The sequence below is a fragment of the Plodia interpunctella genome, chromosome 24 (genome assembly GCF_027563975.2).
Source record: "Plodia interpunctella isolate USDA-ARS_2022_Savannah chromosome 24, ilPloInte3.2, whole genome shotgun sequence".
NCBI lineage: Eukaryota > Metazoa > Arthropoda > Insecta > Lepidoptera > Pyralidae > Plodia > Plodia interpunctella.
In genome coordinates, this window is record NC_071317.1 from 6,852,510 (window position 1) to 6,875,679 (window position 23,170).

General features: G+C 37.1%; 2 protein-coding genes across 2 annotated transcripts in view; both read right to left on the bottom strand.

Annotated features, from left to right (window-relative positions):
- Positions 1-574: 574 nt before the first annotated feature.
- Positions 575-2,008, bottom strand: LOC128680385 (vasodilator-stimulated phosphoprotein-like). Its single transcript, XM_053763490.2, has one exon. It carries the CDS (start codon positions 1,977-1,979, stop codon positions 1,200-1,202), a length of 780 nt encoding a protein of 259 aa, XP_053619465.1. The 5' UTR covers positions 1,980-2,008; the 3' UTR covers positions 575-1,199.
- A 131-nt stretch (positions 2,009-2,139) lies between these two features.
- Positions 2,140-23,170, bottom strand: part of LOC128680382 (uncharacterized protein) — a 34,377-nt gene continuing 13,346 nt past the window's right edge. Inside the window, exons 3-10 of the mRNA XM_053763488.1 lie at positions 21,089-21,291; positions 18,503-18,630; positions 17,065-17,315; positions 9,759-9,929; positions 8,714-8,846; positions 7,753-7,941; positions 7,193-7,331; positions 2,140-3,639 (exon numbers count right to left, since the gene is read on the bottom strand). Of these exons, the coding sequence (XP_053619463.1) occupies positions 3,500-3,639; positions 7,193-7,331; positions 7,753-7,941; positions 8,714-8,846; positions 9,759-9,929; positions 17,065-17,315; positions 18,503-18,630; positions 21,089-21,291 (1,354 nt within the window). The 3' untranslated portion in view covers positions 2,140-3,499. The remainder of the gene's footprint in view (positions 3,640-7,192; positions 7,332-7,752; positions 7,942-8,713; positions 8,847-9,758; positions 9,930-17,064; positions 17,316-18,502; positions 18,631-21,088; positions 21,292-23,170) is intronic.

Genomic DNA, 23,170 nt, shown 5'->3' on the forward strand with positions numbered 1-23,170 from the left:
CTGGGCACCTGGCTAGAAGGAATGATAGAACGTGGAGTAAAACTAGGTATGTGTGTGGTAGCTAGGAGAATGGTAACCCAGAACTGAAAAACGGAGCGTAGGACATCCGGCGGCTAGATGGATCGATGATATAAAGGAAATGGCTGGCAACAACTGGATGGGGTTGGCCTAGGACAGAGATGGTTGGCGGAGACGGAAGGAGGCCTATGCAGCAGTGGGTCACGGAGGGCTGCAGATGATCTCAATATAATTATAATAGTGCTTATAACCTAATCACCTTTTATAGGCATTGCAAATGGCGCCTATCATATGAGTATAAATAGATATTTACACCTTATGGTTATTCTGTAAGTATTCACAACGAAATACGGATTAAAAGTTATGTATTATTATTAATGTGAAAGTGTGTCTAGCTGTCCTCCTTCTATTGGGATAAAAACCCAATTCCTTTTTGGAAAGCTTGGCTTTTACCCAAACCTATTTATAAGAGAGGATTTATGTGTAATACTTACATAACAATTTAATATATAGTTTGCTAAAATAAAATAAAAATTAAGTATGAAGAATAAGATACTTTTCAACTGTAAAATATTGTTTATTATTGTCAATTGATTAGCAATTTTATCAGTTTTGACAAATACACGGGCTTTTATCAGATAATAACATTTGATATCATGTGATGTACATCGTTTCGAGTCTTGTAAATTGCTTATCAAACAAAGAAATACATTATACAAAGTATTACAAATTACTGAATTCAATTTTATTGCATTTCTATCATAACAAAAAGGGTTAAACACTATTTTAACTATTACTTATAAAAAAAATTAATTTAAATACTAAGTTTCATCAAATTCTAGCCTTGATATTCAGAAAGTATTATTTCAGTATTTTGACGTGAAGCAACACTATGAAAACACCTTAACATATCACATTTTTTTATAAGTCATATGTAGTTTTAACACTAAGGGTGAGATGCACCGTCATATTTGACGTTGATTAAAAACGGCGCGCCGCTGACGTTTAAACAAAATGGCGTACTTTGCGTTTTTTCTGCACACGTTATAGTTGACGGTACAAACCCACCGTAAAGAGTTAACTTTAAACAAAACATAATTGCTTATAGTCATTTGAACAAATATTAGCTTTTATTCGAAACCGCCGTGAACAAACCAAGATCACAAGTCTTCATCAAAGTCCTAACTGATTCTACACAGCACATCGTAAACCTTATGCGACACCTCAGCTCCCGCGAACGCGATATAACAGCAGTTATGACTGGGATGAACTTTCCCAGGAGTCACCGACAGCTGATGCCTGGCTCTTCCAACGTACAACTGTTCTCCCGAAGCGGTCCGACCACCTGAAATAGCTCCTGGTGGCACGCCTCCATTGGAAGCAGGTACCCATCTTAAATTATCCGGTTTAGCGCACAAAACATCTATGTTCTGAACAGGAATTTCTTTCCCATCATGCATCACTGACGCTGCGTTATGCCTGACAGATAACTTCCCAGGAATCAAGTCTCCGTTGTACCAGGCTCGTATGACCCACAAAGGGCTGCCGTCCCAACCTTCGTGTCCTCCAATCACAGCCCGTCCTGTCAGAGAGCTGGCTGTGGTGGCAGTTGATGGAATCCACTCGTAATCTCCAGAAGTTTCCGCGATTTGGACTTGGTCGACGACTGGTGGGTTGGAAGATTCTCCGTGATATATATAATTGGTGATGTAAGTCGGCTGGTTTTCGCTTGGTGGAGTAGGGACTGGTACCATCATGGTTGCGGGGTAGAAGTAAGGGTATGGTCCTGGAGGTGGTGGGGGGTACGCATGGGGCGGAGGGGGAGGGCCGTGTGGGCCATGATGAGGCGGTGGGGGCGGCCAGTGAGGCGGGGGAGGATAATAAGGAGGAGGATGCAAATGTGGAGGATATTTGTCCATATTTCCCGAATTCCCGAATGCAATGCGCACGTTTAATCGCATAGATTATGTATCGACTGACGTGTGACGGTTGGGTCTTTCGTTTTTGTATGAAATGTAATCTTATCAGGATTATTCATTACTAATCATGAAGTGTATTATCAGTATTGATGAGTGTTCAGGATCTGCGTTCTATGTATTGCTACATATTTTTTTGATGTATATTTTTTGCTTGAGGGGATTTCTTAATTTAAGTAATAATAAATCGTATATAAAAATATTTATTGGAAAAGAAATATATGTAAGTACCGTTCTTGAAATAAATTACTTAATTACAACTTAATATATAAAAAATACAATCTTAAACGATCATGTAAAACTGTACAAAAGATAAATATTAAAATATGATTACAAAATATATCTAAGTAAATTCACAAGTAAGTATTACCACATTACCGCTGACGTTAGATACAATATTATGTACAATCTTACATAACATAATTGAATCTTATAAATACGAATTTTAATTAGTTCATCAGATACATAAATATCAAAAAACAATAATTCAAAATAACAATTTTATTTTTCTTATTAATGTTTTAAGAGTGTGAATATAGAATTTGATGAATGATATGAATGTTTATGTCGATTCATAGACCGTGAAAAAAAACAATAAGCTATTGGGCCTGGACTACGACGCTGTTTGGCTGACGATGCATATAAAAAGCGCACAGATTAAAGATAAATTGTATGAATATAGAAAGTGGTTGAAGAAGTTGTCCAAGATATCTGTCATCCGTGTTATAAGCTTTATTCGTAACACGACAAACTCCATGACACAGGGTCACGATAAGTAGATGGAATTTAGCGCCACCTGTATGACTATTTGTCATGTTTATATTATCCGTACTTTACGCGTGTCCATGAGTAATAAATTAACAATCGAATAATTACGAAATAGCAATCATAACATGACTGTCAATTTTTAGACTGTTGTTAATTTTTAGACCGCGTTTTCGGTCCAAATGTTTTCTCAAATGAAGGATTCGAGGCAAACAAACTGCCTTACTTTTTTATCTTGTTTTGGTGCAATAAAGTGATTAAAAATTACTAACTTTACCATAGGTACCAATTACTTATTTTAATCTCTTATGTTTGTTTCATGCTCTCTCTCTTATCTAAGCGTTTCCCCAGTTCTTTCCTCAACAGCGCATCAGAGCCGGTCCATTCATTTATCTACATTTTCTTCCCATATAAATTATCCTGCGCATGGTCTTAAGCATCCTTAAATACTATTTTCTCGCTTAACATCCTTGACAGAATCAAGCCAGCACGTTTGAAGTTTGCTCTTTCTGCCAGGACCCTATAAGCCTGGAAGGAATTCGTGTTAACTTCATTTAGTATTTACAACATCTATATTTTTTAACGTTGTCAGGCTGTTGTCCACCGCACAACCCCAAATAAAGAGTTTGACAAAAAATAAGTTGACAGGAATTGTAAATAAAACTGGAACATATAGATTACAACAACTACAGGTTGTAATCTATATGTACTAACGTTGACAAGTTATTGTATAGATGTAGTTATGTCAAGACTACTGCTCTGAAGACGCAGCGGTTGCCGTCCATCAGTGCTGGCCACACGAAGCTCTTGATGAGGTCCGACCTCCTCTCCCGAGCCTCGCCCACGGTAAACCTTACGTGCTTCTCGGGGTTCATCACCACTGAAATTTAAAAATACGGTCAATTAATACGTAATGTAATAATTAAATTGGGAACTCCACAACGATTTACTGTGCGGACATGATTTTTGGGTCACATATTTAATGCAATCATGTAATTAGAAGGTACTCCGGTACCTACTAATTCTATTGCAATAAGATCTCTGACAATAATAAAAGCGTGTGTCAAAAAATATTTTTTTGTAAAAAAAAAACTTATTTAGGTTAAATCCAACTAATATTATAATTGTTTTTCTCTTCCGTATTATAAATGGACAACACTCTTAGATAGAACTCTCTTCATGCCATTATCTAGTATTCCCGGATACATTCGGTGTCAGCATAAACAATAAATCTACCAACCAGCCCACAGCCAGGCCCCCTTTGAGAATGTTATTGTTACCTATCTACTGCCAAGGTTATATTTCCGTTACTCTTCGTACGACATCCACGGGAGGACATTGAGTAGTAGGGTGGGGTGATTTTTTTTTTTTTAATCTTGATGTTCCTGTATAATAAATCGATGACCTATTATTAAAGAAGTATTAGTGTAAAATTTCAGCTGGATTAAGAAATGCTTTGAGGTGGCGCATTGACATTGAAGTTTTGAAAAAAAAAGCTAATTAGGATTTCAAAGAGGTATGTATTAAAGATAATTTATAAACTAAATGTGCAAAATTTTTAACTGGAATTAATAAACTAACTAGGAACTCTAAAAAAAAACGTATTTTGAACCAATATTTCCTAATCTTTAAGGAGCCACATCATCTTCTTTCTGGTTAAAAAACTGAGATTTGGTTTCAAAATAAGGCATGTCTTGTCTGGATTTTATTCTGGTACGTATGAAACCATCTCTTGCTTCCGGTCCACAGACAGCTAACGAAGCTTCTGTAACCAGCTTTACGCACCTTTCAACTGCTTGCGTGTGGCAAGGATATTTTTCAATTTGTAGCCAATTCTCGCCTGCAGAATCTTGAAGTATGCTTGAAATTTCTGTTTCGCTATATTTCATTAACAATGGAGGCTCTGTTACCTTCTCTGACGCCCAATCAATCAAATCATAATAATTACATGCTTCGACTCTAAGTTGTGGAAGGTGGAATTCGCGGACTTTCTTTCCTTTAAGTTCTTTTTTGGCCTTTAAAATTCTCCGAAGTGCCAATTCTCTAATATGCGCCGCTTTGTCTTGTAACATTGTTAACAATATATTTTCAGGGTGGGCGAAGAAGGCATTTCGTTGTATAGTTTTCAGAACTATGTTTTTCAGCTCATCTCTTAAATAAAGACATCTTTTGACCATATTATATAAATGAATCGGGCCATATTTGCAAGATGGTTTTGTCTTGATGTCAAACCAAGTTGGTGCATACACTTTCATAATAAAAGTAGCTAGCTCAGTCAGATTTTTCATAGGTTTGTCTGTTCCAACATAAACACGGAGTATTCTATTCGCGCAAGTCAACCACCTGGAATGTGCTAGCTTCCCAGGATCTTTATTTGCTAAACTTGGTGAGACCGTACCAGCTGAAATTGCAGAACACATTTGGTATAGATATTTTTGGTCAGTACTTAGCAAATTAGTGTCTATTTCAGGCAATTCCGAGGAGATAGGTTCAAATGCCTCCACTTTGTAGTCAAGACACTTCTCGAGCATTTTTCCTATGCTGCCAGCAAAAGTGTTAGGGCCTTTTGTCCCGCCGTCGAGATTGGAAAACAAATGGCGAAGTGGCAGTTCGTTGCAATGTAACAAACATACAAACCATTGTAAAGGTCGATTCAGGTGTTTTTCTAATATAGCAATTATGCCATTTTTGTTTCCTGTATTAACAGCAGTGCCATCGCATCCTATCACTACCAAAGACGAACGAAATTCATACTTTTTTTCAAGAAATTCAAGAATATTCTTCTCGATTTTTGCTGCTGTCCCAGAATCAACAGAAATATGACCTAGATATTCAGAATTGGGCTCTGATATGATGGAAATATGCTCTTCTATGATAGTCTTTCTATGCGATACAGTGCTTATTTTATTCACGACTAATGTCTTGTCTTTACGACCATCAAAATAAACTGCTGTTATAGACTTTGAACTACCAAAACATTGCAAAACTCTTCGTGCTTTTTGTCGCTCCCGCCGGATTTTACTTCGGTCTATAACTTGTGCAGAGTTTTCAGTACTAATAATATTCAAATCTAACAGTGCTGAATTTACAATAAATGCTGCAGATCGATCAGACACTCCCGTCCTATCACAAGCGGTTGCAAGATGTTGCAATTTCCTTCTCATCTGTTGAGTTTCTTTACTGACTCGTTTTTGCGTTTCTAGCCTACAAGTCTCGTAATTTTCTTCATCTGTTGAATCAGTAGAGGAACTGCCAGATGTGTAAACTAACGCTGGGATTGATGATGATGTACTTGGGGTAGAAATGGATTTTTTCACAAATTCTTCATATTTCCTTTTCCTGCTTTCGCTTCGCCGCATAGTATTTGTCATCACTTTATCCACCGAACCAATATACATTTTGCGATCATTCCGTTGGTCGTTCAAAAAATCTTCTTCAGCAACAGGCACTTTCGTTGTACATTTGCATACAACTCTTGACAAACATTTACATATTGCAATATCAAACAGCTTTTTGAGGGAATCTTCATAGAATGCTTGCTTTTTTGGTTCACTTCGCAATTTTTTACAACTTTTATATTTATTGTAATAAGTAATCAATCTAGTAACTATTTGTTGATGGCTGATTATAGGAATTGATGCTTTATACCAAATGTTTTTGATGTCAGTAGCTATTTTTTCACATATTTCTTTGACAGAAGGATCTTTTCCATTATTTCGCTCAATCATATCGTTTCTTATCCACAAGTAATATTTAATAACATCACAATATGTTGGCAACATAATACCACTTAGGATACAAGGATCGCCAAACAAAGGACACCGCAAATCTTTTCGTGTTTTAGGCATTTAGGAATTTTGTGATCGCGTTTTCCTTGAAATTTTTCAGTAAAATCACTTGGTGTTCATCAAACTATTAACCAATACTAATGATATTTGAAAAATAAATAATATTGTATGTGCTATTGCAAGACTTTACTGTAGGTGAAAACAGATTTAGATTGTCAAATATAACTCAAATAATTTAAATTCGGGGGTATACGTAAGAAGTAAAAATTCAAAAATTTCAATATCTTTCTTCGCAGTGCGCCACCTGAAAACAATGTCGTAGACTACTAATTTTATGAATGAGTAAAGCTTTCCTATAGGATCAATGACTAATGACACAGGAGATTTAAAAAACAATTTTTTTTTTTTCATTTGTTTCACTCCACCCTATTGAGTAGTCCTATTCTAAGACGGGAGCACACGCCACAATTCCAACACATATTTTCTGGAGTTGCACACTGGTTGACATTTTCAGTTCACTATAGTGTGTACGCGACTAGATGCCGTAAACAAACCAGTAAGTAGTCCCAAAAGCCGCTGAACTGTCAAAAAGATAATCAGACACCAGTGTTAGCAATAACACACTCGAAAAGAAAGAATAAAGACCTGGAGTGAAGTCTGTGTCTATCCTGAGAGGCGGGGAGTTGAGGCTGATGGTCCAGGCGGCGCGGCAGGCGGCCGCCACCAGCGCGTGCAGCGCCCCGCACCCGCCCAGGCACGGGTACTCACGCAGAGTGCTTAACACCTGGAAATTCATTATTGAATCGTAATTTTTTATATACACAAATCTCTAAGATAAGTTCGAGACTTGTGTTATGGGATACTAACTTAAGGGTACTATCCTAGTAATATTATAAATGCGAAAGTTGTAAGGACATAGTAGCGTCATTCGCAAGGAGCGCGAGAAGCAGGTCAAGGCCAAACTCGACCGCAGCCGCCCCATCGCAGATACCTGCAACTCTCTGGTCAGTTGATGCTGTCGTATTCAGTGGTTCGTGTAGCTACGATATTGTTATAGAAGCTACGATAAATGGTAGGTCATTTATAATCCAGATTTACCATTAAGGTTTACCATCTGTCCGGATTTTCTAGGAATAAACCGCAGATCTTCGAAATTAATTCGCAGATTCCTTGTGGCTGAGATTATAATGAGTGTAGATTGTCACCTGGTTGATGACAGTCCTCTCGGCTTCCCCCAGAGGGAAGCTGTGTGCTGTCTCGTGTAGTACTCTAGTAGCAGCGGTCAGCAGCCTGGCAATAGTCGGCTCATTGGTGTTGGAGTCATCAGCTCCGAGCAATGCCTTCACCTCGCTCAGTCGCCGGTCGCGCAGACTGATAGCGGCGCGGAACGACAGCTATGAAATAAATGAGAATAATAAAAATCAACAAATGGTTTAAGTAAGATTTCTAAAAAAAAAAATAAAACGACTTCAATTTTTCTAACACTCAAAAGGGTGAAATTCATAAGCAGGTTTCATCCTAAAGACAAAAATGCTACATGGACCTTGATACCTTGATGAATTGGAAATATTTGTCTGTTACACTTACGGCTAAGCCGGTCTGGGCCGATTTGGATGAAATATTTAAATTTTAGTTTGAAACATATTTAGTTAAAGATCAAGCTAGTAATAATGTTATTACGTAAATGTGATGCACGCAAGCGTTCTACTGTTCGATGAAATATGATTTCCTAACGAAACAGAAAGCCCACCACGAAACATACGAAAACGTAACACGTTACTAATATCCGTATGCTGTCTCTTTTTCCCATATCGTGTAAAAAAAGATACAGAAAACGTGACATGTATGTAAAATAGGTGCCCGTCTATTATTTATAGACGGGAATCGGTATGACAAAGTATATTATCGGGTAGCGGTTAGATGCGAACAGAGAGCGCGCCGGGTTTTCGGCGTACATTTATATTGGTCCTTAACACTAGTGACATCTATAATTTACATTACGAACTAAGTCGATATAATTCAAGGATCTATCGCAAACAAGTTTCTGACATTGTTGCTAGATGGCGCTGTGCTTAACAATGTATTTAATGTTTCTTGGTAGCCCCCCAGGTTTTAAAAAGAATCCTTTAAATTTTAATATGATTTTGGATTAAAAAATGAACTTACAACAACTATGGAGAAGACGATCTTGTACTTGAGATGCGGGGTCTGCCTCAGGGGCTCCAGGGCGGCCAGGGCTGGCAGCGCCTCGTCGGCCGCGCGGGCCCACACCGCCGCATACTGGGACACCAGTTTACTCCTGGAATGTTGTAACAGTTTGTGTGAGTTTGGTTATTAGTACAATAGATGGCGTAATGAATACATTTGTTAAATCGTGCAAGATTTTTTCATTACGGTCTCATGTATTTCTCCTGATCGGCTTCCCTAGGAAAATTATAAAGCTAAACCTAGGTCCAGCCGAAGATAGGCAGGCTACAGGTGTAACCACCTGCGACCGGCTGTATCTGGGTCTATCCGGAATGATAACGGCTGAACCTGGGTCTAGTAGTTAGTGCTCTTCGGTGTTCAGTCATAACACATATATCTATTTACAATCACGATAACCGCATGCCTGTTTGTCTGCTGAATTCGATCTTGTTCAACTTTTTTTTATTTTTTTATTTCACATATAAAGAACAAATATATATAGTACATAATATAAGAACACTGACAAAAACCACAGAGGTTTGTCCACAGTGAGCATCAACGTCAGCAGTAGTATAAAATATTTTGTATTAATCACTTAACAGTAATATAGGAACCACGTACGTAGACCATTTTAAACAAAACAAGTACCTAGTAGTAAGTTGCAATCTAACACAATTGTTCGATAAAGTAGGACTTAAGTTTATTTTTAATATTTTTAGGAGTTAAGTAGTAGTAGTATAACACTGTAAAATGCCGATCTCCTGTAAAATAAAGGCTTCACACTATGGGCAAACAGTTTGCCAAACTTTGGCAGTTGCTTCGTCCATTGCTGGTTTTTTCTTGAGGTAAGAAAAGGTCTTATACAAATTTCGCAGTGTACGTTTATAGGCCGTCGGAGTTCGTAGATAGCGTCGAGAAGCCAGGATATGAGCGCAATATGCCAGCAATGTTATTACATATTACCTTTTTCTAATTGGTATTGGGCACTTATATTATAGTGTGTACAGTTGGTTTTCTAAGTTACCTGTCTGGATGCTGATGAGAATCGTCGCTGTCAGAATGGTAGCCATCGCTAGCCGAGTCGGTGGGTGACCGGGGGGCGACTGGACTGGGGCCAGTGGCCTCGCTCTCGGTCATCTGGGTCAGGACGGCCGCACAGCCGCGGGAGTAGCTCATCAGCACGCCTGCTACCGGCCTGGAATGGAGAAGAATGAATTATGACTTATCATGGTTCTTTTTATAATAGTTTTCTACGTGGTTGTTGGATGGGCATAGGTCCGACATTAGGGCCTTCAAGAAGAGAGTCTATCGCTTTCTCAAAACGTCGACAAGGTATCTGTGTCCCGTTTCAGATTGCCGCTTTGTCCATGGGCTGCGGGTGTTTGCTTGCGGTAGCCAACATGCCCGTTTGCCCACGATGCTATTAAAAAACAGTTTTCTGGAAGAGAAAAAGGACTTTGCTCATCAGTGGGAAATAGGAAACATCCAAAAAAAAATCCATGTTGGGCAAACATCCACGTGATATATTCATACGTGCGTTAAATCAAAATACTTCACGTTATCCATACGCTCCACACTATCGCGGCAATTTGACGGATTCAGTATACATTGCTGGTTTTTTATTGCGGTAAATAAAATCACTACGCAATTTTCGTGCATCCGCGTCGAGATGCATCTGAGATGCGGGCGATAGTGTATAGCAGGCATTAAATGCAATAAATAGGGACGCCGACGAACGTGCAAAGTGAAGGCGAAAAACTGACGCTCAACGGGTCAGGGAGCACGCTCAAATGAGAAAGACAGAGAGAGAGAGAGAGATATATATATATAAATAAAGTTATTTAACATTAGTTACGTTATCCGATCCATGAGGCACTAACTTAAATTTTCGCACGACTGTGATTTAGTGAGCACCGGCTAACAATTACTTTATTGTTATCTTGCACAACGACTTTCTTCGTGGGAAAGATGTTGCGATTTTCACGTAATCAAATTATGTGCCCCAATTGTCGGTCTAATTGAACAATCCCTGATTGCTGGATTTAAGAGATACATGGTTTTATCGCTTGCGACATATTGACATTTGACATTCGACCGCACAACGTACTGCGCTCAAAATTCGCAATTAAAATGCATATATATGGATTCATAAATGAATATATATGGATTCTCATTGATTCTGTTCTGTCCCAACTCATTTTTATCGCGCGATGAAAAAGCGCCCGTTCGAATGAGGCTTTAGACGGGACGAAAAGTGGCTCGCGACCTTTTAAGGTGATTATTGCATTTAAATGTAGCGTTGTGTATTTTAAAAAATCATAATGTATTCATTTACACAAAATAATAACACTAATTTAAACTAAATTATAAAAATATAAAATCAAAAATTCTTAATACTCAATAATTAAGAGCTATTCATAGAAGGCCGCATCGTAAAATTTCTCATATGTTTACTTAAATCGAATTTCTGTATAGAATTTCTTTAGCAGTCAAAGTATACAATACACAATAAACCAAAAAGCCATTATATTAAAGCACACTACTTTCGCTTTACGCTTAGATGGCAAATAAATAAATTACATAGTATAACATCCCCTCCCGCTGTCTATACACATAGAGTACAAAGTCCCTACAAAGGCATCTCGCCCCGGCTTCGCTCGGGTAAAACCATAATAAAAAATAGCCTATGTTTCACAAGGTTTCGCCTATCTCTGGGCGAAATTTCATCAAAATTAGCCCAGTAGTTTTGAATTTATTCATTACAAACAATAATATAAATATTTCCTGTTTATAATGTTAATATGGATGTATTTTTGAATTTGATGTGTGTTATATTTAATAGAAAGAAGGATTCCTGAGGAAGCTTTAGGTATAAAATCTATACTATTATTATAAAGAGGTAAGCGTTTGTGAGTTTGTATGTTTGATGCGGGTAATCTCCGAAAGTACCGAACCGATTTCAAAAATCTTTCACCATTAGAAAGGTACATTGTCCAAGATTGCTATAGGCTATATTCTATTTCAAAATTCCCACAGGAGCGAAGCCCCGGGCAACATCTAGTTTATTATAATTTTGCCCGAACGAAGCCAAAACAGCAGGCCTATCATCAACTTTTACAGAACGATTCCAATGCAACTCAGTTCAATTTAGGAACCTAAAATGAATCGCATTCATACTAAAAATTAAGTCGATGGTACGAATTTGCGATGCAGTTCAGTTTAGGTCGTAAAGTGGAACGCGTTAAGAGATGATGGTAAACCCCCAGTTTTTATTTAATCATTATTTCGACAACCTTTCAAAGTATAACATTATAATATAAACGACTTGTACAAGGTTTCTATTTCATAATATACATCGTTATAAACTTATATAGTGGATACCTACAGGTAGGAAAGCGGACCTTGGGCTCCGACACTCAATGGATGAGGAAGAAGCCGGGAAAATATTTGGATGAGTTCATCAAGTTATCCTAATCCTGACTAATATTATAAATGCGAAAGTAAGTTTTTTGTTACACCGTCACGCTCAATTTACTAAACCAATCTTCCTTATATGGCGCCTTTTGTAAAATTATAATTTTATTCCATTTTATGTAATGTATATTTATTTGTATGCCAATAATAAATTCATTTATATTTATAAATTACGCATAGTCCAAGCCACGGAAAAATTTATACAGTTCATCCCGGAAAATGAACTGATTGAGTGGGAATTCCAAGGCGTTGCCGCGGGCAACAGCTTGTATCCAATAATTGTAAAGACACAAAATAGTATAACCCAAAATTAAGGTCACATCGTAACAAAGAAAACCCACTTTAATAACTATAAAAAATACGCAATGTACTAAAGCCAATACACAATATATTGCACAACGGAACACCATACTACTTTCTCCAAAAACGGTTATATTACAACACGAATAAACACCAAATAATAAAAGCTGTTTTAACGTTATCTCATAACTGACGATAACGTTACGCTAATAAACGGCTTAATTGCTGGTGTGAAGTCTATAAAACAACATTAACAAAACAACAAAAGTATTTTATTTTTCAGTGATCCGCGTTTAATAACAGGCGGGGCCCAGGCTGTGTCTCATGAACAGTGCGAGAGTTGAAATTTTCATATATGTCATATAATAAATACAAAAAAAAACTAAATAAAACAAATGTTTAAATGGGGTTCCATACAACAATAGTGATTTTTGCCTTTTAATATAATTGTGTATAATTACTATATAATAAAAAATTAGACTTGAAAATGTTACTGTGCAAGGCTAATTTTTGAATAAATTATTTGATTTGATTTGATCTACTAATATGCTCTAAAATAATCCTTCTGTTATAAATATTTTTTTATTTATGTATGTGTATGTAAACAACTTCTCAGTGTGAATATAAAACTTACATTATACTTACAATAAAAATAAATTATGAACAATAATAATATAAGGTTCCTTGTCTTTAAACACCGGAATAGTTTTATGAGATCAAATTAGTTCAAAGAAATACTATAGGCATAGTTATAGATAGTTTTTTTTTTTGTGCTGCAGTAGTGTCATTGTATGACTGTGTCGCATGTCAATTGTTTGGCTACACGTTACATTACAACAATCCATTCGGATTCACACACGGAAATCATATGAATCGCGTGATGCTAACTGGCTGATCCATTCCATTTCATAAAAACTATGATCGTTAAAAGTGTTGCAAAAAAACCAGTTATAACTAGAAAATACTATTATTCACACGTGTGAAGTCTCGTCTCGTAAGTTGATCACAATCGTTGATGCCACATTTCTTTCACGCATTCAAAATTGATTGCGCGTCAAGCGGCGCGTCAAGCGCCATCAATTCACGCATTTTTAACTCCCGACGCAAAAAGAGGGGTGTTATAAGTTTGACCACTAAGTGTGTCTGTCTGTCTGTGTACGTGGCACCGTAGCTCATCAACGGGTGAACCGATTTGAATTCAGTTTTTTTTATTTGATAGCTAATTTTTATGTTTAGATATGTTTCATTTAAATCGTTTCAGCCGTTCAAAAGTTGTATCGAAATGAATATTGAAAGTCGGGGGTTTTTTAATTTGTCTAACAAATAAACTATATTGAGGTATTTCTTTCTTATCGAGTGTACTATATTGATAGCAATCGAGCTTGTAATATTTAGCCAACTTGAATACAATCCTGACATCTGATTAAATTGCCTCTTTAGGGACTTATAAAACTTATTAAAATCTACGACGTCCGACTACAAACGATACCTACCTAGCTAGCCTTTGCTAGGTACCTACCTACCTATGTCTTCCTAGACATAAAAGTTAATAAAAGAACTCGACGACGCGAATGCTTGAACATTGCGTATAATTTGTACGAGAGCTTTATTTACAGCACCAAAAAGCGATGTATGCCGATCCCGCCAAATTTTAGCGAACTGATTGGTATAATGATTTTTTAATGATAGACTCAGATAAAAAAATTAGTTAATTTAGTTACTTTTGTTTATTCGATTTTGGTTTTGTGGGATGACAGCACGCTCTCCATTTAAATTTGCATACCCGTGGACGGTGAAACATGTAGGATCAAGTTTTTCTTTTAACACCACATTGTAAAAAAATGTAACCTATGTCTTTGTATATAACCGGTATAATATCCAAACATACTAAAGTTTAATTTCATTATAATGCATTATTTCCTCCTTCATAAAACATATATTTTTATTTTTAAACTTGTTTGTAATAAATTGGCCTCCCTTTGCGATTTTATCAGCATCGTCACATCCTTCTAGGAAATAATGACTAACCAATTATGCTTGATTCGATTCATAAATCAAGTTATTTGGGTGAATGTGAATTCCTCATTTTATCGCATAGAAAATATTAGCATCGTGTACCTATATAGGAACAATGGTTGCGTCGAGAAAGCGGATACAAAAATTTTGGAGATCAATCTAGGTACATGTCCGATTTAATGAAAAGTGCTGCCAACCTTTTGGGCATATATACGAGGCAGCGGTCTTACTCATAAAAAGCCTTTAAATTAAATATTTTTGTTTGCTTTTAATTACCCATTATATGCCATTGCCTACATACATATGTAATGTAATCGTCTCTTTTGCTAACACTGGTGACAAATTCCATTCAAGACGACTAAAGGCATATGATATCACTTTTACGGCTGCTTACCTAGCATCTAGTGTTTACAAGTTTCACGTACCTATGTAGTTAATTATCAAATGCCTATTTCCTTTGTTTATAATGAGCCAATCAAAGGAAAGGGCTAAAAACTGGAGAATCATCTCATTGCCTAGCAATCTATCATTTTCCACCAATAAGCTCATAATATACCTTTCAGAACTCCTGGCTCTGTCCACCCCGTAAAGGTAAATAATTGCAGTAGGTAATAAGAGCAGTTTTTTCACGATTTCACTTAGACTGGGTTGTATTAGTCAACTTTGACTTTAATTTTAACATGTGCGGAAAAGCGCAAAGTACTTACACCGTTTCGTTTAAACGTCAGCGGCGCACATGTTAAAGTTGACTGGTGCAACTCACCCTTCCAATGAGAACCATTGTTTCGTCATTTATTATCGTAGTTACGTAATCCGTAACTTTAATATTAAATTGCGATGAGTCACACGCTCAACAAAGACATTCTAACATTCCAAGAGCATATCTTAATATATAATTGCTTTTAATTGTAAGAATTAATGCAGCTTGTTGTTTATGAAGTAAGTACATAAAAAATTTAAGTTTTTCTGGTTCGAAAAGAAGTTAGTACCTAAAAATTACACTTTATTACATCCGGTAATTCTACTACTAAGTACTCAAACGTTGGTTAATCCTTTACTGGCCATAAATCTTATACAGACGTGATAACGACTAAACTTCTCTTGTGTCTCGTTTAATATCCGATAAGGGGTTACGGAATCCAATTACTTAAATATTGGCTATATCCTACCAGGGCATCAGTTGTACTCCTCAATTATATGACATTTTTTTAAGCTTTCTCAAAATCAAAATCAAAATCAAATCATTTATTCAGAAATTAGGCCTTCACAGGCACTTTTTCACGTCATATTCTAAATTAAATAATGTTTACCAAAGCTACAAACTACTAGCATTTCGGAACGACCACTGCTGAGAAGAAATGCCGAAAGAAACTCATTCAAACAGTGTTGGTCCCTATTATGCCAGAAGGGCTTACCATTTTTTAAATATAAATATAAACTCTCTCATCCGAGTGTTTTTCCAAGTTGATATCACAGCGGCGGAACCCAGAGTCCGTTACCGTTTCTCCTCTACTTACTTCGCACGGTCTTCGGCATGTTTAGTTGTTTAGTTATGACACCATTAACTCGCATATCGTCCTTCTTATCTTATTTTAACACTCTTCGATAAAAATCTGAAACTTCGAGTTAAGTATATGATGAAATTAAAAATTCTTACATATTTTTAATGTCATTTTTGCTACAAGCTTTTATTGTCGTCAGTGATGAGATCTTGTGATATTTAACGCCTGACAAAAAACCCATTTCCGTGCTGTAAACCGTTGTGGAGTTCCTTCGTCGGGAGCCGATCCTGGGTGCACCGTCAGGTCATGCTTGTCATAATAATTACATACATTCTGGAAGTAGAAGAAATCTAACTTGCAAGATTTGATTACAGACCGCTTGTCTGTGGACAGATGAAACTAAAAGCTTGTAATTAAACACTATAACCCCAATTTTGTCAATCATGTCACCAAGCGAACCTCCTTACATATTATTAAAAAAAGTCCCCCTGTCGTATCTGTCTGTATGAACTAACTCAAAAACTACAGGACGGATTTTTGTACGGTTTTCATCAATATGAAGTGTGATTCCTGAGAAAGCTTTATGTGTATAATTTATTATGGTTATACTCAAGTGAGGATACGGGCCGCTAATAATACTGCGTAGACGTTACCCCAGGATGATCAACACATGCCAGAGTTAAGGTGGAATGTTCACGGTGTATGGATAGGTGCCACTTTTTATGGCATAAACTATTTTGTCCTATTATTCTTTGGCATAACGATTTTGGCATACAATATTTTAGCATAATTGGCATACAATTTTTATCATACGGGTAAATTTGGCATAATTAACTTTTAGGTTAGGTTAGTTATGGTTCAAATTGTTATGCGTAAACCTTTATGCGTAAGAACTTCATGCTTAAAAATCATTATGCCATAGATAGAATGCTGTGTTACATTATGGCTTAATTTTTTATGCTTATAGACAGAGACCCTTGTGAATACGTACGGACTAAACGGAAAAAAAAGACCTGTCGAGCAGTAGCTAAATATTACCTTGTATCGCTTAGATCCAATGCGGGATCGCTCCTCTTGATCTGGCCCACGCAAGCCAACACAGCTTTGTCACTTTCCACCCTTGCGGACAGCGAGTCCACCAGGCTGGGCAGTTGTCTCAGAGCTGGTTTGTCCACGATGGTAAGGAGTGACTTGTTGTCAATGAGGCGTCTCTCTACGTCTGCGTGGGACAGCGCCAGGAGGCGTTGGTGAGATGACGACGCTGGGTCTTGGTTCACCGTCACTGACGACTGTGGAACATATTTGATTATTCAGCTATTATTCAGCTATTATTCGGCTATTATTCAGCCATTATTCAGCTATTATTCAGCTATTATTCAGCTATTATTCATCTATTATTCCGCTATTATTCAGCTATTATTCAGATGTTATTGGTCGTTCCGAAATGCTAGTAGGTTGTGCACTTTGGAGAAATACTATATCATTTAAGAGACGTGAACAAGTGCCCGTGAAGGTCTTTTTGAATAAATAAATAAATATATTAGGGCAAATCACACAGATTGAGCTAGCCCTAATGTAAGTTCTAGACTTATGTTATGGGATACTAACTCAACGATACTATATTTTATAACATATACATATAACCGAACGTTGGACGGAGCCTAAAATCTGCTAAAACTTTTTCTTCTCTATTTCGCCGCACAGTTTTCGTCATCCTTACTCGTCAAACCATTGACCTGCACATCATCTTGGACTATGTATCCCAATTATCCAACATTGGACTTGTGGTCAGCTATAATAAGTCAAATTATATGAACCCACGTCCATACGACGAAGAAGACAATAATAAAAATAAACTGTTTGATTTGCTTGTAGACAAATGTTTTTAAAATATTCATGAATTTTTAAACAGTAAATTTTAAATATTTCAACTAATGTTTTAAATGTGCTACTTATATTTGACTAACTAATGACTAAATTAAATTGTGTTTATTTGAAATTAAATTATAAAATGAATTATTGTTGACATAATGTAATCTTGGAAAATAACAATTTTAGAGTTTATAGTGAGTTTTTGCCTCTGAACCGAGAGGTCCCGGGTTCGATCCCCGGTCGGGTCATGATGGAAAATGATCTTTTTCTGATTGGCCCGGGTATTGGATGTTTATCTATATATGTATTTGTTATAAAATATAGTATCGTTGAGTTAGTATCCCGTAACACAAGTCTCGAACTTACTTTGGGGCTAGCTCAATCGGTGTGATTTGTCCTAATATATTTATTTATTTATTTATTATTATTATATGATATTTATGTACCTACATTTGCATGCCATTGTTTGGCAAAATATGTGATACTATTAATTTTAACATATTTCTGTGCCATATTTTGTGCGAATAAATGATAAATAAATAAAAAATAAATACACGTAAATTTCATTAATTTCGGACACCCATAAGTCAGAACTCCAACGTACCAGCTCGTCCAACTTGTGTATAGCCTGTTTGTACACGTCCACATGTCGTTGGAGCTCGTTCTTCATGGCCACGTGTAGGGAGATGAGGGAGCCTGAGGAGTCTGCCGTCAGCCCGTGCGTGCCCAGCCCTGGAATGAAAAAGGATATTTAATGGTATGTTCTATTATTTTTCTTAGCGACTCAACTATATTTGTAAGGATCAATACAGCGCCACCGAAATAGCATTATCTGTGGCATCTTAGAGGTATAGCTTTGGACCTACGGTCCAGTGTGTGGTAGGACACACAGCGGGCAGGACAAAAGTGTGTCATTGTTTGGGAAGAGCGATATCAGAGCTATCTATACCCTCACCTGAATATGTTTTCTTTGCTTTGCCCGACTTGTGTCGATACCGAAATCGTGCGCAGATAATCGAGAGTCACCTTTTCAATTCACCGGGTTTATCATTTATGTTGTGTAGTATTTTTACAATATCTACAAATCACATGAATGCCACACCACGGAAGCAAGACGACCTTGTTACATTTTTCACCATAACTACCAAATGTAATAACAAAATGAAGGCGCCATCTATCAAAACCATCAAATTACGCAATTTAACACAAAGCTATCTCGGATTGCATCTCGTAATCAGGTGATCGGAGGAAGCTGGATTCGAACCTTGGATTCCGAGCCGGAACACGCGTTACATCCACAATTTATCGCTGATGGCTTTTTAAATATTATCCGTCTTTTGACTAATACTTAATTTCCTTGGAAAACAACCAAAAAGATTCACACTTCACAGCCAGTTTGCTCCGAAACAACTGAACCGATTAAGTTAAAAATTGGTAAACATGTGTTAGACTGTCACTCAAAAGACGAACTAGTAACATAAATTAACAAATCACACATCAATATGTGGTTAGCTCAATAGCTAACCCCAAAGTAAGTTCGAGACCCGTATTATGGGATACGACTCAATGAGACAATAATTCTACAACATATACATAAATTATTATATAATCATCAAAAACCCGAGTCAATCTGAAATGATCATTTTACTCTAACCGGAAATCGAACCCGGAACTTCCAGCATAGCAGTCCGGTATGATGGCCACAGAGGTCTTCTATATTTTTTATTTAATTTAGAAATGTGTACTTTTCGAACGCAATATTCATAAAATATTTCCACTTGCAATGGTAATTTAATTTTAAAAAATTAATGATTCTTAAAATTGCACCTCGTTATAGTTAATAATAAGTTTAACAGTTTTTCAATTACCGACTTTGTACACAACCATAAATTACAGCCGTCAAAATAATTACATTAATTTTGATACTGATACTAAAATTAACCCGTGCGAAGCGGCTTGTGGCATTTATGTGAAAACAATTTTGTTGCTCATTATAAGACTTTATTATCCGAAAATCATCACCATCACCCGAAGTCAAGATGAGGCGACGACAGGAGAAAGGTTGCGGTTCGAAATGAGGTGCTACCAGTGAACGTTAGTAACGGCTTACGTTATACTACGTGTTTGTTTCGTGGTAGGACTTCTGGTTTTGTAAGGCACAAGTGCGAGAAGGATAGCAATCATTTGAGAGGCCCTTACCCAGCAGTGGGATAAAGAAGGCATTCAATGATGATGATATGATTTCAAGTAAAGATTCTCCTGAGAAGAAAGAATCATGGAAGTTGTAGTGGTCCAATAGTTAAGACCGTCTGCGTGTGACCTAAACAAATTCCAAGTTGGAATAACAACCATGTACTTTAGATGAAACTCCTCTCATCTGCCATCTGTGACCAACCTTTGCCTCTGCTACGTGCTGCCCACTTAACATTCATCACAATTCATAACATATTATTACAGCTACTTCAAACATCTATAAATAACTGAGAGAAAGCCCGCCGCGTGGAGATCATCTTGATAAATGGCGGCGGCTACCATCTCCAATGCCTAATAACTATAATTTATATGTTTCTATGAATTGTTATCATTATTTCTTAGTATTAATATTACGCCTTCTACCTTTAGATGGTAATTAAATCGTGTCAAATTCTTTAATATGACTTGAAAGTAATTGGCATTAAGTAGAAGCTGTGCCCACAGATCTTTATCTAGTGTGCTAGTGCCTCGATATGTTATAATACGCGCTGCATAGTAAAATATTTCAAAGCCATTTTGTAATTGTGCTGATTGATCAATAGCCTCCTTGGTATCCGGAGCAAATGTTGAAGGTAGAAGTCGGTGACATGTGCAACATTAAAAGCTAGCTACTTTCATGACTAAACTGACCCATGCCGGTAATAAATAAATATATTGGGACAAATCACACAGATTGAGCTAGCCCCAAAGTAAGCTCGAGACTTGTGTCTATGCAGATGGTGTGCAAGAGTGTAAGCTACAGGCATGTGCAGATATTTCCGCCATAATGCTCCAAGGCACTCGTCAGTCGAGCTGTCCTGACACTGGCCTGACCCCAAGTTGCTTCCTCAATAGAATACGAAAATGATTCTACTAGCAGTGTACCAATCTTATCATATATACTAATTGTGTCCTGCTAATCAATACATATAATATCTTTAATAAAAAGAAACGTTACCTTGGACTGCGGCATCCAGCTGTCGTCTCCTCGCATCTACAGCCTCCTTGGTATCCGGGGTATAGTGCACCAGGGCGCTCGCCAGTCTGGCTGTCCTGGCGCGCAGGCCAGTCCCCTGGTCGCTGCCGAGGAGCCCGACCAGACGCCAGGCGACTGCTTCGCATTGCACTTCTGGTCGTGGCGACACCTCCAGCGATATTAATCTGGGAATAAAAAGGTTATTACTAAATATACTAAATAAACTTCATCATCATCAAATTGGCTACGGCTGTTAAGGGGTCCACTTGACTCCCTCAAATCAGTAGCCATGTAAGATAACTACTAACTCTTCAATAATTCTCACGGATGCGAAATTCTATAAAATCTGATTATATTTTAAAATGAATCAGGCTATAATTACCTACTCATAGTATCGTTTTCAGTATTGGAAGAAATTTTTCTCAAAATGAGCAATGAACACCTGACATTGTCTCCAGAAGCTTCTAATTAATCTAGCTATTAGTCATTCTAGTCAATAGATCACAATCTAAGTAGCAAACTGTACCATCATAACGGAGGAGCATAATACCCCTGTTCCCACACGCCATTTCCCATATGGCAAAATTAAAAAAATACTAATTAAACTTCTTGTCCATCCGTCTGTGTGACGATGTTGTTAGATCTTCAGAAATTACACGACGAGCAATTTTAAAAGATTGTTTTGCAATTTTTTTATATACATTTACTCCATTACTCTCTCTCTCACATCGCCGGTTGCATTCTCGGCTGTGACTGTGGCACTTGTGCTTTAATTAATGTGATCTTATAAATATTTGTGCCAACAGCGCAATTGTTTAGAAACTGCATCCACCACCATAACTCTACTTCGACTAAAATCAAATATTCCTTTTTGCCTGCGACCAAAACGACTGCAAGGTTTTTAAAACATCAGCTACATTAAATAACAATAAAACCTAGATCACAATCGGTTCAGCGATGCCACGGACTTATACATGCTAAAATCGTCGGGGGTTAAAAAAGGTGTAATTAAACATAGTAAACATTACAACAACTCGATTAATGTAAGCCAAGTGTGAGCCTCGCGGAGTCAGCGGCGCATGGCACGGGGTTCCGTACGGCCGCGCCTGACCTCTGCGGATCAATAACACTTGTCTTCCTTGACTTCTGTTATCATTCACTTTGTATTGGCTATTTTATTGAATATATTTATATATTATACTTTTCATTACTATATTCAGAGAGATATTTGTGCATATTTTGTTCATTTAAATGTATTCATAAAATAATCTAAGTACCTAAATAAAATTAACAGTACACAATACTATTGTTAATGGACATGTTCAATCAATTAATTGCATCTATCGGTTCTCTACACGATGATTTATTAAAGCATCTCACTGACTGGTCCTATATCCCCACGTCCGGTACCTTAAAAGGTTCCCCGTCCCTGACCTCGTATAGTGTTACCCGTAGAATTTGTCGGTGAAAGTATACCGGTCTGGAGATGTGTCGATAGCCGGAGAAAACCGTAAGTAAACATTTTGACGTAACTATAACCACTATGAGTTGACGAGTGACTTAACACGTGGTTAGCTAATATTTGTCGTGTTTAGAAATGGCGTGAAACAGTGCGGTTTGAGATTAATGTGTAAAGGTTTTGATGTTAAGAATATTGACATAGCAGTTGTGTGAATAACACGAGAACCTGGCGTTGTCGGCGTGCATGGGCTTTTGTGGACTCCTCAGCCTATTTTAACTTTTCTTGTAAATATGGCTGTCAGACACAGAATAAATTTCGTATGTTAGTATTTATTAGTAGCGCAACGTGTTCCTGTACTTTAGAATATGCCCACACCAAATACTCTCATGAATACCGTAAGAGGCGACTACCTAAAAAAATATTAAAAAAAGCTATCCCAACGAGGGATCCAGGGCTCCTACACGTATGTTATGTACTTTTATAGAACAAACAATCAATTTACATATACAGTTATTAAGGAGCCTATGCAAACAGTATGATTATATAATTAAACGCTAGTAATCATTGTGACAAAGAAGTGGGAAACATACATACACACTCGA